This window comes from Spea bombifrons, chromosome 10 (genome assembly GCF_027358695.1).
Source record: "Spea bombifrons isolate aSpeBom1 chromosome 10, aSpeBom1.2.pri, whole genome shotgun sequence".
Classification (NCBI taxonomy): Eukaryota; Metazoa; Chordata; class Amphibia; order Anura; family Pelobatidae; genus Spea; species Spea bombifrons.
Window position 1 is genome coordinate 2,925,677 of NC_071096.1, and position 14,357 is coordinate 2,940,033.

General features: G+C 39.1%; 2 protein-coding genes across 2 annotated transcripts; both read left to right on the forward strand.

The window, feature by feature from the left end:
- The first annotated feature begins 379 nt into the window (after window positions 1-379).
- On the forward strand, window positions 380-3,620 carry LOC128467881 (ferritin light chain-like). The gene is made up of 3 exons (XM_053449621.1): window positions 380-705; window positions 1,850-1,996; window positions 2,859-3,620. The coding sequence occupies exons 1-3, from the start codon at window positions 538-540 to the stop codon at window positions 3,147-3,149; spliced, it is 606 nt and encodes a 201-aa protein (XP_053305596.1). The 5' UTR covers window positions 380-537; the 3' UTR covers window positions 3,150-3,620.
- A 6,845-nt stretch (window positions 3,621-10,465) lies between these two features.
- Window positions 10,466-13,982, forward strand: MYOD1 (myogenic differentiation 1). Its single transcript, XM_053449620.1, has 3 exons — window positions 10,466-11,199; window positions 12,297-12,363; window positions 12,876-13,982. Exons 1-3 carry the CDS (start codon window positions 10,657-10,659, stop codon window positions 13,121-13,123), a joined length of 858 nt encoding a protein of 285 aa, XP_053305595.1. The 5' UTR covers window positions 10,466-10,656; the 3' UTR covers window positions 13,124-13,982.
- Window positions 13,983-14,357: the final 375 nt, after the last annotated feature.

Sequence of the window (14,357 nt, forward strand, 5' to 3'; positions counted from 1 at the left end):
CTCTGCCCCCTTCTCTCTTTCTCCTCCTTTATCTATCTCTCCTTCCTTTCTCTCCTCTAAACTTTCTCTCAATCTCTCTTCCTCTCTCAATCTCTCTTCCTTTGTTTCTCTGTCTCTGTTTCTCCTTCTTTACACCCCTCTCTCTCTCTCTGTCTTTCTTCTTCTCTGCCTGCCTCTCTATTACCCCTTCTTTCTCTTTCTCTCTCTCCCCCCCACCTTCTGTATAATTCTCTTCTTCTCTAACTCTCTCAATCTCTCTCTTCTCCTTTCTCTCTCTCTCTCTCTCTCTCTCTCTCTCTCTCTCTCTCTCTCTCTCTCTCTCTCTCTCCCCCCTTTAACCCTCTCTGTAAACTTTTTTTAAGGGAGCTTACCCCTGTCACCTACCCCTGTCTCCTGCACCCCAGGGTGCTCTGTGATTAACCCTTTGGCAGCTGGAGGGGGTGAGTGCAGACTCGGAGTCTGGGATTAGAATGAGTTCCTGCTCCTCCCCGGTGCTGGAGGGTCACAGACCGATCACTGCCGGGTGCCACACACAGCATGGCAGAACCCAAGCAGAAGAGGCTGAAGGGCACCCTCCCCATCTGCCCCCTGCACCCTAGAAATACCGGCAGCGGGGTGAGGCAGAATCTGCCCCCGGAGGTGGAGGGTGGTCTCTGCGGGGTCACCAATGCCTTACTCCGGCTCTCCTACAACTTCCAAGCCCTGGTAAGGAGGCAATGCGGGGGGGGGGGGTTCCAGGCTGCCCCCTGCGTCACCCACCCCTCACACCACCTGGGGCAATACATTATGCAGCCCACTGGGGGGCAGCTGGGCCTGGGCAATGCAGGGTCTCTCAGTGCCCCAGGGTGGTGTGATCTCCCCACACTGGCATACAATGGGTTAATGAGGGGAGGGCAATATTTGCACCTGAGGTTTGCCACTTCTACAAGAGTCACTTTTACCCCATCCAGGGCCTTCCAAAGCTCTCAGCTCTTCCAAGGGGTTAACTAATAAGATTTACATATAACCTGTAAATAAATGTCATTAACACAATCACTGCCGGCACAGCCACTAACAGTATTCAGGGTATAACCTACCCCCTAGTATCAAGATCAGTAATCTGAGTAAATGTGCCATTTTTTTTAATGATTATTAATTATTATATTAATTATATTAATCAGATCATGAAATGACTTCCTCATCTTGTGCCTCTAAAGAGAAATCCGCAGAAGGTCGAGCGATGAGAATGCTGGGAAATGTTCTTCATTTATTGCCTAAAGCGTGTTTTGCCGTGAGATTACGTAACAGTCACGCTGGCAGATTTATTTTTTGGTTTCTTTATTGTTATGATTTATTTTTGGCGTTTGATACATTGTTTCTGGGGCTCTATACGTGTTTTGTGTGATTTTGTCACCAAACTGTTTTACATTATTTATAAAGTATTATAAATTTAGAAATTATTTATAAAATGATAACGTTGGGAAGAAGAACCCAATTATTCGATGTCAGGTCGGTATTCGGCACAAGGGGATTTTGGGAAACTCCTATAAGCTCTTTCCAAACCAATATTTTGGGGTAAAACATTAGAAACATCAGAACTTCGAGATTTTCATCCAAAAAATGCTGTTAAAGTCCGAGATTTAGGAAGGCCATCTTTTCAAGACATGAAAAGTTACAAAATGTGTTTTTTTTCTTTTAATTTCCACTTTTTTCATGTATGGATATAAATCAGGGCTGCCTATTGGTGGATCCTCAAATTTTGACACCTCATCTGTTGGCCATCATGTGGACCCCCCCTGAGGCAAGCGTACGATAAATAATCAGGAACCGGGGTTTTTTTTGATGGGTTGTCTTTGTTCTTTTTGTTCAGGCTGAAATATTTGACCAGGCCGATGTGGCACTTCCTCGGGTCTCAAACTTTTTCCACAAACAAGCAAAACGGGAAGAAGAAGCAGCTGAATATTTGCTGAAACACATGGCAGAACGAGGAGGCCATTACTGCTCAAAAACTATAGAGGTAAGGACAACCTCGTCCACGCTGGTCCAAGGCTCACAATCCTATATATCCTGTAACCAACACATCATAAAGGGGTATCTTGATCACTTACCCCATAGGGCACAAACACTGTGCCCACTAGACCATTATTGGTGAGAAGACTCCGACTAGGAAGCAGAGGAGCTTGTGGCGTCTTCTTCTCAAGTTCAGTTGACAGCTGCTAAAGGGCTTTTCCATTGAACTTGGGAAGGTTAAAGGTTAAATGAGAGTCCAATGGCAGCTGCAGGGGCAACTGAAATGTAAAGATACTCAACTCCGTTCATATATATATATTGGAGGCAGAGGGACTGGACGTGTAACTGGGATGTCATAGCATGAACTGGGTCAATCATGGAGCAGCAACATGCGCCTATTTTAGGTCAGTGAGAATCCTTCCCGCTGTCCCTACTGGCATTGCTCATGAAATAACAGCCCTACTCCAAAAAAATACATACATAATGTCCAACACAATTATAATTCATTATTTAACTTGTTTCTGGCTACCTGAAATTTCCCCATCAACAATCACTTGACTATTAACTAAATTGGTTGGGTGTCTCCAGATGTATCCACCGGTTTTCCCCTCCTGGGTGTCTGGTTGAAGATGGCTGAAGTGCCTCTGACCACACAGACGTCTCTGCTAACTTATTGCATGATGCATGCTCTTATATGTTCATGTCACTAAGCTATGACATCATAACTTTTGCCATTGAGGGGCATCAATAAAGACCATTAAAGAGTTATGCGCCATCAAACCCACACACCGGTAAGACAGGCTGTAATCGTTAATCATTTCTCATTGTCTTAATCTAACTGTTGGTTTGTTGTTGTGATTTCTACATAGAAGCCAAACTGTGACCACGTCCGTGATGTCATGACAGCGTGTTACGTTGCGCTCGATCAGTGGAAGACAACGTTGGGTTATTTCGAGGAGCTGTACCATTTAAGCGTTGACTGCTCGGATCCTCACAGCGCTGGCGTTATCAAGAAGTATTTCGTTGAACCCAAGATAAGGAAAGTCAAACTGACGGGAGATATTCTCACCAACGCGCGGAGACTCAGCTGCACCCACAATGGCCAAAGCAGTTTTGGGGAGTACCTTATTGACAAGTTGCAGGAGGAACTGAATGAATGACCCCTCGGGGTGATGATAAAGGGCCCAAACCCAAACATGGTTTATTGATCTACGTCTGTTTAGGATGGGCCGGATTAGGTCTTTTAGTGTCATCGATATATATATATATTAGTATGGGAATAGCGGAATGAAATGCTTTGTTCCGTAGCAACTAAATAGAACACTCGTAAATAAAGATTGTATTGCGCAAGAAGAAACAAGCCAGAACCTGATCCAAAACAAAGCCAATAAATACGACTCAATCAGTTTTATAGAACATTAAGGAAAGAAATTGTTAAAATAAAGTTGCTGGAAGTTTTTTTTTTAAGGCAGTTTTGGTGTATGTTTCCCCTTTGTAATAATATCGGTTACTTTTGTAACACCGCTATTATAATGTCTTTTATAGTCTTTTATGGATAGGATTTTTATAGACCGGGATTTTTTCACCCCCTCTGTACACATTAAGCCGCAATAAAACATCATTTTAACACACTCATGTTTTAACACTTTCGGTAATATTTCAATGGTTTGGTGGGGGGTTTTTTTTGAGAATTTTGGAAAATTTAGCCAGATGCCCGGAATTTATTAATAGTCCTGTGTCGCCATAACCAAGGGGTAAATTCACTCGTCTGTAGCAGAATTCCAGCGGAAACCCTAGACGGCTTTTATTACAGAACGTCATTAATTACAATTGTCAGGCTAACTGTACCGGCTATGGTGCCACATGCCGCCGTTAGGAACAGAATGTACCCCCATCATCTCAATGCTGTGAATTGTCACCAGTTGGCCGGATTATTTCTGGATAATGTTCCTTTTAAGAAGTCTCACTCCATCTCACTAATTGGTGTCCATATATGTATTTTTTGAACATTGTTTTCAGTAAAACACCGAAGAATATTAAAGTATTTTTTTTTTTTCAAAAAAAAAGTAAAGGCGGTAACAGCTCAAAACAAATTAATCTGATAATAATAATAATAATAATATAAAATAATAATAATATAATAAAATTATTATTATTATTAAATCTGGAATTAATAGACAGTAATCCATTTAGTTTTATGAAAAAAATCTAAATTCTCTAATCAATACAACCTAGGAGATAGAGCTCCAAATGCACATCTTATAATTATATGGCGTACATTCACATATATAGTATATACATTATATATATATAGTATATATATATGATCTTACAGTCAATGGGCGACAGCCAGGCCTGAGACTCCATTCCATCATCGTTGGCTGCCACATTTCTTCTTAGGTGTCCCTCGTTCCAAACCAAAATAGATATCTGTTTCAAATAATAGGATGTATTACTACTGTAACTCGATTTTACTTCATTTTTACATGTTTTGAAAAAAAATGACATCTTTTTGTTTTTCAATTTTGTGAATTTCTTTTTCCTTATATTTCTAGAATTTGTCTAATATCGTATGGATAGTTATATGATAAAGTTCTGCATAGTATATTTTTAAACCTCTTATTTGTAAACAAGCATTAATTAAAAACTAAAAATATTTGTTTTTTGTGTTTTTTTCTTAAATCTTAAGTCATATTAAACATCATTACTTGGGATACTTGGTAATCAACCAGCAAATTATTGGTGATCGGTTGATCTAAAGGTCAAGGTGGCGCGTTGGGCTCGATTCAGTGATACATTGGATCCCGTTGTACAGCGCTGCGGAATATAATGGCATTATATATATAAAAATAAAAATAATAATAATAATCTCAGTTAAGGAATCTGAATCATTTCTCCTTGTTTCATCGATTTTTTTTATCGCAATTTATATGATGATTGCTTTAAAATTATTTGTCATAGAGATATCTACAAAACTGTATCCACAAGGGTATTAAACATGCATGGGATAGACATACGGCTCCTGAATCTAAGACGAGACCAACGACTGATTAAGGTTTGAGTCTTTACAGCAGGAGAAACGGGCGAGTAGAGGGGGGCCGAAAGGGGCCGATCTGCCGGCAGGTTCTGTGTATGTTAGATTAACTTTTTTAAACACACCCCATAAATTGGGGGGAAAAATACATTTCACCTTTGGAATCCCCTATGGAAAAATGGCACCAAGGCTAGGTTTCCATGACAGACTTACGTCCTTGACTTGGCTCCCGTTGGGTTACGGTTGATGCAGGAGACCATACGAGGTTTCTGCGGTTATTTGGTTAGCTGATTGGCGTGATCACTTTATGTATCATTTCCATGACGATATCCCATCCAGAGTAAATTGTTATCTTAGAGATTAAATAACTCCCTTCATGTCCAGCTGGAGGGGCCATGTAAATCACCTGGGTCTACCGTACTCCATACATTCCGGAGACCTAGCAAAATAGATCAAATGTCCAATAATCAACCGCTCCGTGTAACCGAAGCATTCGTAAATATCCCGCATGCAAATGCACGTAAAAAGAAACTCAAAACTGGAATTTATACGGCCCTAAAATCGCCGTAAATACCCATGAAAGTTCTTAGCAGAAACGTTCAGGTGAATTGATATTCTTCGGTTAGTCGCTGACAGTGGGGGGAATTCGATAAGCTGCTGTCAATGGGACAGACACGGTTCTTGAGTTATTGGCTTCTTTTGGGCAGGGAACCTGAGGATATGGTCGTTAATGTCACCTCGGGATGGTCCTACCAGGAATGTTACCATTTTTCATGGACCTGTCTGAAGAGGATCATAGCAGGCAACATTCTAGAGTGGACAGGACTGGCAGAGATGGATATGTACTCAGGGGTTATAGGTTGGAAAGGATTCTCTCCAGTGAAGACTTAGTTACCTGGGATTCTAAGACATAGATCGTTAGAACCTGATGAAGGGATTCAAAGACCCAGCTGTCTCGAGATGATGGTCTCATGACATGCAAATAACTCTCTCTAGATACAGTATAACTGAGGAGAGTCTCGTTTCTCGGCTCTTCGATAACTTGGACCAATGAGCAGAATGGTTTGCAGATACTTTGTGACCTCCTGATGGAACCCTGACAACTGCAGAAGAAGGGGGCACACTTTAAATATTCTTTCGCTGGTTCCACAACCCACTTGGTGCTTCTACTTCCTAAAAAAGCACATGAGCCATGATGTCAACATAATGACCCCCAACATCACTGGCCACAGAAACTTTGGACGCCAGAATTTACATTTTGTCTTCCATTTTTAGAATGTTGGCAAAGTTTTCGGTCCACCTTTACACGTAACAAGTATACCTTGTATAAGACTGAGAATTCCATTTGTTGCCGATAAGATATTTTAATAATTCATATTAATTAATGGGGTCTGAGATAATGGGGGGGTCCACTCTCTGTGTCTTCATGTATCTGGGGCAAAAACACCATATAATGGGGTACATATATTGTATTTACCAAAAGAGAAGTAACCACCCCACATCAACTTGTACTGGGAATTACTGGTCCTGTTTCCCTCCTCCCAGTCCAAGCTGCTGTGAGGCCTCAGCCCCGGGACACAGGAAAGAGAAGGCCTTGTTCGCTGCACGGAGCGTCTCGGCGTTAAATCTGAATCACGACTTTGGCAGAAGGACAGAACTGAGAGTTTTAACCTTCACATGTGTTCCCATTAGACACCGTGTCGTGCATGCACAGCGGTATAACTCCCCGCAGGACTCTCTATACCAATAGATGGTTTAAACAAGGTTACAATCGCCTGTGAAAGCGGGGGGGGGGGACTATTAGATCCGGCAGTAAATGTGTGTCCTGCAGCATATATACCATAGGGGGGATCCATATAATGTCTGTATATTTGTTTAAAATCATTGTCCAGAAACGCCATGATCACAAAGTAGAAGGTCAGAGGCTTAGATGTAATGTAAGGTTTTACTTTACCTAGGGGTGGTGGATAAGTGGAACCGCCTCCCAGCAGAAGTGGTAGAGGTCAATAGATTCTGTTTTTCCAAGCACTGCAGATGATTTGGGATGGAAAAAAATATCCCACCTCACATCTACTGGACAGGAAAAGCGAACCATGGCGGGTCTCTCTTTTATTAAGGTTTTGTCCTGCAAAATTCACGTCTAAATCAATGTGACCTCGAGAGACAGACCCCTATCACTTCGATCCGGCTGCGGAGGGTTCCCATGCTGTGCACACAGTAACGCCATTAAGAAAAATAATATTTAAATTCAATGGGACTTGGTACTGAGGAGACTCCCGGGAAACGTTAGTCGTTGGCCGGTGAGAAGCGCGTTGGGCCTGTAATGCTAATAGGTGATCAGTGCCTGAATGACTGAACTCTGTTCCCTGCACTAAATTCATTAACGGGGAAGAGAAGGAAAGAAGACGCCGCTCTGTCCTGTCCTGGAACGCTCTGTCCAGCTGCTCAAACAACACAGGCCACTCAGTGCGTTCAGTTAATTAAAGGAAAGATATACATAGGCGGTATATAAGAATACACGTAACCTATATAACTATATATATATTCTCACCCCGAGAGATGAGTGGGGGTTGGGTTAAAACAGGGGTATATGATGAGGGGTGGAAGACTAATGACTGCAATTGTTAACCCCTTAATGACAAAGCCCGTACATGTACGGGCTCAAAATGCATTGTTTTCAATGGGTTTAGGGACCGCCCATTGTCCTTAAGGGGTTAAAATACAGTTCCTGCCACCTCTACTGGAGGACTTTTCCAGGTATCAATTTGTAACAAACTATATGCTGTATATAAATATATATGAATGAGAGGCACTCAAACAAGAGTATATGAACAGGAGTGGACAATTGAGCATTGTGGGGATTCTTTTACCACCTCTACTGGAAGGCCAATCCAGGTATTTGCTTTCTTCTATGAAACATCAATTATGACTATTCATAAGGGCACTCATCGAAGACTAATGAGTATTAGCTTTTCAGCTTAAAATGTTCCATGTAGAAGGTCCAAATGGCTCTTGTGTTATGGTCTACATATCCAGGCTGTGCTGTAGGAAATATCGCCACCTAGTGGAGACAACCGTACCCTGCAAGCAGAGCAACAGCTAGACCTGTCCCCACTCAGGAAGTGAGAAGATTTACCTATGACAGGAATCCTGGGGTCTTTGATCTGCCCCTAATGGGGCATTTTGCTGGGAGGTGATATATTTAATAATGACTTTCCATGAGGTTGAGAAGGGAAGCTCCTGAATATTAGCACCTTTAATGGTGATCACAGGAGATCACAAAATAAACACCTCCACTGACACCTTCTTACACTACAAGTTAAACCCCATTAACCCATTCAGCCCCAAAACACCTCAACAGCTTCCCGGCCTGTAACCCAGATACCCTCCGTGTCAAGTAAACTCCAATGAAATGGGGGTCTCAATGCCTATTAATCTGTATCCTTACAAGGGGGAAAAATAAATGTTACTAAAAAAATTATATATTTATATATGTATTCTCTTTGGATGGCTATTTCGATTTTTTTTAAAACAAGCTTACAAATAATATATAATATATAATAATATACAATACAGTTCCTGATAATATAAAGTGCAGTATAAAATGTAATAATTTTGTTACTTTTAATATATGTAATGGGTTCGTGTTATTTGTGCTGTACAGTGCAAAAATGAGAAATCTGGCATAAATTGTTTTCTTTTTTCATTTTTAGAAAAAAAAACTGTTTTAATGATATAAAATATAGAGTTGTCTTATACACCCAGTTAAATATATGTATGTGTATATATATATATATATATATATATATATATATATATATATATATATATATATATATATATATATATATAGATAGATTTATAATATTTACTATATTGTACTAATTTATTGAATGCAGGTTTTGCAACCATGTACGATTAAATTGCCTTAAAGTTTGGAGTTTTGGGGAAAATGTTGTCCTGGATGAGTATTAGGATCACATTCACTGACTCAGAATATGATATAAAATTGTCCTGATATTTATACAAAACGAGGAGAGATTGGTAAAAATTTAATTTAGTGGTATTTATTGCAGACATTTGGACATGCTCAATCCTAAAAATAATGTCTAGCTTTTAGATGCTTAGCACAGAGATTAATGTATAAAACTGAATTTCACGGTTTATTACAAATTATTCAGATTCAGAATTACGTAATAATTCAGTGTTTTATAAAAATATATAAAGAGCTTTGAAGTGTTATTTGTGAAAAATAAATTATTATTTCTTTAAAAAAGAATAGATTGTGATTTTTGCCATAGGTGTAGCACAAAAAATAACATACAAAATGATTTATAAAGTTAGGTTTTATTAAAATGTAATATAAATTGCACGTTTGTATTATATTATAAATAGTGATCAAAAATATAAACATGAAATATATACGACACTAAAATGTAACAATAAAAATAAAAAAAGTAAAAAATCATGTAAATATCACAAATTATAGTGTTCTATAAATTCGAGGTCACATTATGGTATTATAGTTATAATATTAAAAGAGGACATTTTCAAATGTTTCAAATAAAACAAAAATAACCAAAAAAGTGAAACATTGTAATCCGACCAAATATAGTACTTTATGATTATTGCAGTCATTGTACTTGGATTTCTTCTAGCCTGTTTTTTAATTAAAGATATATTTTTCCACTCGGATAGTATTGATTTCTTATTGACTTCTGTAAATAAGTAAATAAATAGATCGAATCGATTTTTTTTATTGATACAGTATAAATTTAGGAAACAATTGTTATGAAAACCACATTCTCCCTAAACTATAAAAATTGCAATTATTTGAATAATTTTCGTATCTGCTCTTACAAAAATACATTACAATTGTAATATTTAAAAGCAAAAAGTTTTCAAGAACTTTTAGAGAACTGAAACGAGCATTAATCTACATTTTTTAAAAATACTATTTTTTTTATGTAAGAAGAAAATTAAAACTCCAGTTCTATACAGGTCTCTGGTAACTAAAAAATAATAATAAAAAATGGAAACAAAATAAACCAAAAAAATGAAATAGTTACTTTTAAATCTCCTGTTTCTGAGCACTGAACTTCTCCATGTGGAAAAATTGTTTTGAATTTCGAATTAAAAAAAAAAGTTGATTCGAATTAAGCGGAAAATAACCCTCAGGACCCCGGTAAACTTTGCTTCAGCAACAAGTTATGCACATGAGATATTAGTTGGATGGCCCATGGAATATTACCCATGGGGGATTTAATCCTTCAGCCAATCAGGGGCAGCTTTGAGCCACCAGGGAGGCGACGCCCACTCCCTTGGCTCTTGTCCTGATTGGTCAGAAGAAGCAGAGGGACAAGCCAGGGGGGTGCCCTCCCTGCCCAAGACCCTCAGATAAATACAGGCACTTTTTGACAAGACTTAGATACCCTGAGGGTGTGAGAGCTGACAGACTCCCCCAGTATCATCTTATTGCCCCAATTGCCCCAAGATATTAGGGGACCAGATAAGTGGTGGACACATCTTGGACCAAGGACCTTGTATCTGAGGTGTAGGCTCCACACTTCTCCAAACTTCTCAAAACTGGTTTTCTTTTTAATTTCCGTTTAATTTATTTTTGCCTGGCCCCCATGGACTTGCTGGCTCATCCTCTTCGGGATATGGAGATCACAGAGAGCTCCTTATGCTCCTTCTCAGCAGCAGATGACTTCTATGATGACCCCTGCTTTAATACTTCTGACATGCACTTTTTTGAAGACCTGGACCCCAGGCTGGTGCATGTGAGCTTGCTGAAGCCAGACGACCACCATCACAATGAGGATGAACATGTCAGGGCACCCAGTGGCCACCACCAGGCAGGTAGATGCCTCCTCTGGGCTTGCAAAGCTTGCAAGAGGAAAACCACCAATGCTGACCGCAGGAAGGCAGCCACCATGAGAGAGAGAAGGAGGCTCAGCAAAGTCAATGAGGCTTTTGAGACCCTCAAGCGATGCACCTCCACCAACCCCAACCAAAGACTACCCAAGGTTGAGATCCTGAGAAATGCCATTCGTTATATTGAAAGTCTCCAGTCCCTGCTCAGGGACCAGGAAGATAATTATTACCCAGTTCTGGAACATTACAGTGGGGACTCAGATGCCTCCAGTCCAAGATCTAACTGCTCAGATGGCATGGTGAGTGTACAGGAGACTTCTATGCCCTCTTGGAAAACTCTGATTAATCTAAATAAATGTTCATCTGCTTCAGCCAATCACCACACAGCAGTAGTTAAAAAGTCGGGGTTTATATTGTTACCCCCGGGGTGGTATTTATTACAGCAAAAAAAATATCCATGACTTTGAAATGTATTTTAGATCAGAACCCTCCAGAGAAGAGTTACACCATGTAAATGTGAGGATGTGTATTATTATTATTATTATTATTGTTATTATTATTATTATTATTATTATTATTAAGGTGCAATTTTACTGCTGAAAATGCAAAATATATATTTTTTATTTATTTATTTTTTAAAAACTATTTTACTGCTGAAATTTTTTTTAAAGTTATTTTTTTATATATATTTAAAAAAAAAAAAAAAAAAAAACTACAGGACATGTAAACATGCAACTACTTTCCGGAATAACATTTCAGCTGAAATCCCCTTGATCCCAGGGGTTACCCCCTGCCCTGAACACCCTGCTCCCTTCATTCACACTTTGCATTAAGAATGTAAAAATAGCCAATTAGCAGACACTGAGGAGTCCGGGCTGCATCTGAAACTGACACCCGGGGGGGGGGGAGAAAAAAATCCCACATCTACTAAATAAACTCTCAGAACTCAGTAACTGCTGCTGTTTGGTAAATAACTTCTGGATCCACTTACAGGTTCCTTGTTACAGAGGGCTATAAATATATATTTTTTTTCTGGGGAGAAATAATTTTCAATATTTTCATTCAATTAAAAAAACTTATTTCACATCCCACAAAAATTATTTATAAAGATTTGGGATTATTTAATATTTTTTTTAGAATGTTGCGATTTCTAATCATGCAAATTAGTGGAAAAATATAGTTATAGGTGAAATAAAAAAAAAATTCATGCCTGTAAAAATCTTTTTATATTGGAATTTTTCTCCATGGTAACTGGAAGCATCCTCAGATTCTAAGCGAGGCAGACTGATAAATGAGTCCGAAACGTTGTAAGCTTTAATAGGGTTTCATACAGTTCAGGAAAGCCTTTCTGGGGTTATTTTATGAATGGGCTTTAATGGGACTCTTCTCTTTACAGATGGATTTTACTGGACCCCCCTGCAACATCAGGCGGCGAGAGAGCTACTATAATGACACCCCAAATGGTAGGTAACAGACCTTACTACATACAGACAGGGGGGCAATTGGGGTATTAGTTCTCTTATACAGAAGGGTTCTACTTTTTATTATCGAGTCATTGCTATATGTGTTTGGACAGCTCGATCTCTCTTTCTCTCTCTCTCTCTCTCTCTCTTTCTCTTTTATATTTCTCCTTCTCCCCTCTCTCTCATTTCTTCATCGCCTTATCCTCTGACTCTATTTATTTATTTCTCTCTTTATTCCTTTTTCTCTCTCTCTCTCTTTATTCATTATCTCTTTCTTTCACTTTCTCCTTCTCCCCCCTCTCTCTTTCTCTCCTCTTTTACCACCTCTCTCTCTCTCTCTCTCTCTCTCTCTCCCTCTCTCTCTCTCTCTTATCTTTCCTTATTTTCTCTTTCTCCTTTTCTCTCTCACCCTCTTCTCATCCTCTTTTCATAGCCTCAGCTCATTCTTTGTTGGCTACCGTATGATCCTGTTAGACATCTTTCACTGACATTTCCTTCTGATTGTTTTATAGATACGAGGCATGGCAAGAATTCGGTGATCTCCAGTTTAGACTGCCTGTCCAGCATCGTGGAAAGAATCTCCACAGAGACCCCCACTTGCACAGTACTTCCAGCTGTGGAAAGTGGATCTGAAGGCAGTCCCTGTTCTCCCCTCCAGGGGGAGACACTGAGTGAGAGAGAAATCACCATCCCCTCTCCCAACACCACCTGCTCACAGCTGACCCCAGACAGCAGCAGTTCCATTTACCAAGTGTTATAAATGCAAGAAAAAAAAACTGCAACATTCTAATAACCAAAGACTAAGGAATTATAGACTGAAACAATTTCCACTTCTCGAGCTTCTTTAAGAATTCCTTCAGGAAACCAAGCGAACGACGAGAGTTCTCACCAATACCTATTTATTATTCTCATTTCCAAAAAACAATGTATCTACCGGGTTTTTCTTTTATTCCAATTCTATTGTAAATACAAATAATCCAAAAAGAAAAAAAAAGCTCAAATGCCAATTTCGTTCCAAATCTGTATGTAGTAGAAATGGTGATTAACCCTTTCAGTTGCTTCCTGCTACATGAGCTGAGACAGGTTAATAGTGAACTTAAAGTGGGGAGGGGGGGGCTTGTGTGCGTGTTTTTAGTATTTTGGGGGGACTGTTCGTCCGCTAGAGAGGTCTTAACATCTGTAATAAGAACCGGAGCGCCCATTATCCTTTAGGCTGCCACAAGAAGTTCTGCAGCAGCTGGGGCTTTCCTCTCCTCGCCAGGAGTCTGAAATCCGAGCGAGCCAGAATCATTTGAAACCCATGTCAAGAAAAGGCAGGAAAAAAACCCAAAAACCCACTCATTTGCTGGAAAACGAGATGCAAGCTTAAAATGACGATTTTATTGTAATAATATTATTATTATTGTATTTCCCTCGTTAAGTCTAAAAAAATCCGTTTTGTGGACCAGTTTTGTAAAACTTTTATATACGTGTAAATAAGATTTGCCATGCAAAGTAAGGAAGGTCAGATATTTAATATGGCTTAGTTTGTTGTGACAAATGTTAACTTTATATATTTATACAGCGTGAATGCCGGAATGTTTCCAATAGTATTCTAAATAAAGAACCTTATTTATAAACCGTGGATGTTTTTCATGTTACCCGGGAAAGCCAATCGCCATGGAAATTCAATCCTCCAAATATCCGATGACCGTCTTATTAATCTGTGCTTCCCAAAGAATAAAAATAATAATAGTTGATTAGTATTTTATTATTATCATTATTATTATTATTATTATTATACAGTATTAATATTAATATACAAATAAGGGATGGATCCTAGTATGGATCCTCTCCCAAAGATCCTTTTTTATAGTTTATTGTGACAATTTCCATGGTAAACTGGGGACATTTATAAACATGGGAATGAGTCCAAAAACATACTCCTAATGTCTAAATTAACAATTTATCCTAGAAACACACAATTTGACAGCAGATCAAACCTCGTCCAGGAT

Coding starts and splice junctions, on each gene's coding strand:
- LOC128467881 (XM_053449621.1), top strand. CDS start 538: ATGGCAGAACCCAAGCAGAAGAGGCTGAAGGGCACCCTCCCCATCTGC. Junction 706..1,849: donor CCTACAACTTCCAAGCCCTG/GTAAGGAGGCAA, acceptor CTTTTTGTTCAG/GCTGAAATATTTGACCAGGC. Junction 1,997..2,858: donor ACTGCTCAAAAACTATAGAG/GTAAGGACAACC, acceptor ATTTCTACATAG/AAGCCAAACTGTGACCACGT.
- MYOD1 (XM_053449620.1), top strand. CDS start 10,657: ATGGACTTGCTGGCTCATCCTCTTCGGGATATGGAGATCACAGAGAGC. Junction 11,200..12,296: donor CTAACTGCTCAGATGGCATG/GTGAGTGTACAG, acceptor TTCTCTTTACAG/ATGGATTTTACTGGACCCCC. Junction 12,364..12,875: donor CTATAATGACACCCCAAATG/GTAGGTAACAGA, acceptor ATTGTTTTATAG/ATACGAGGCATGGCAAGAAT.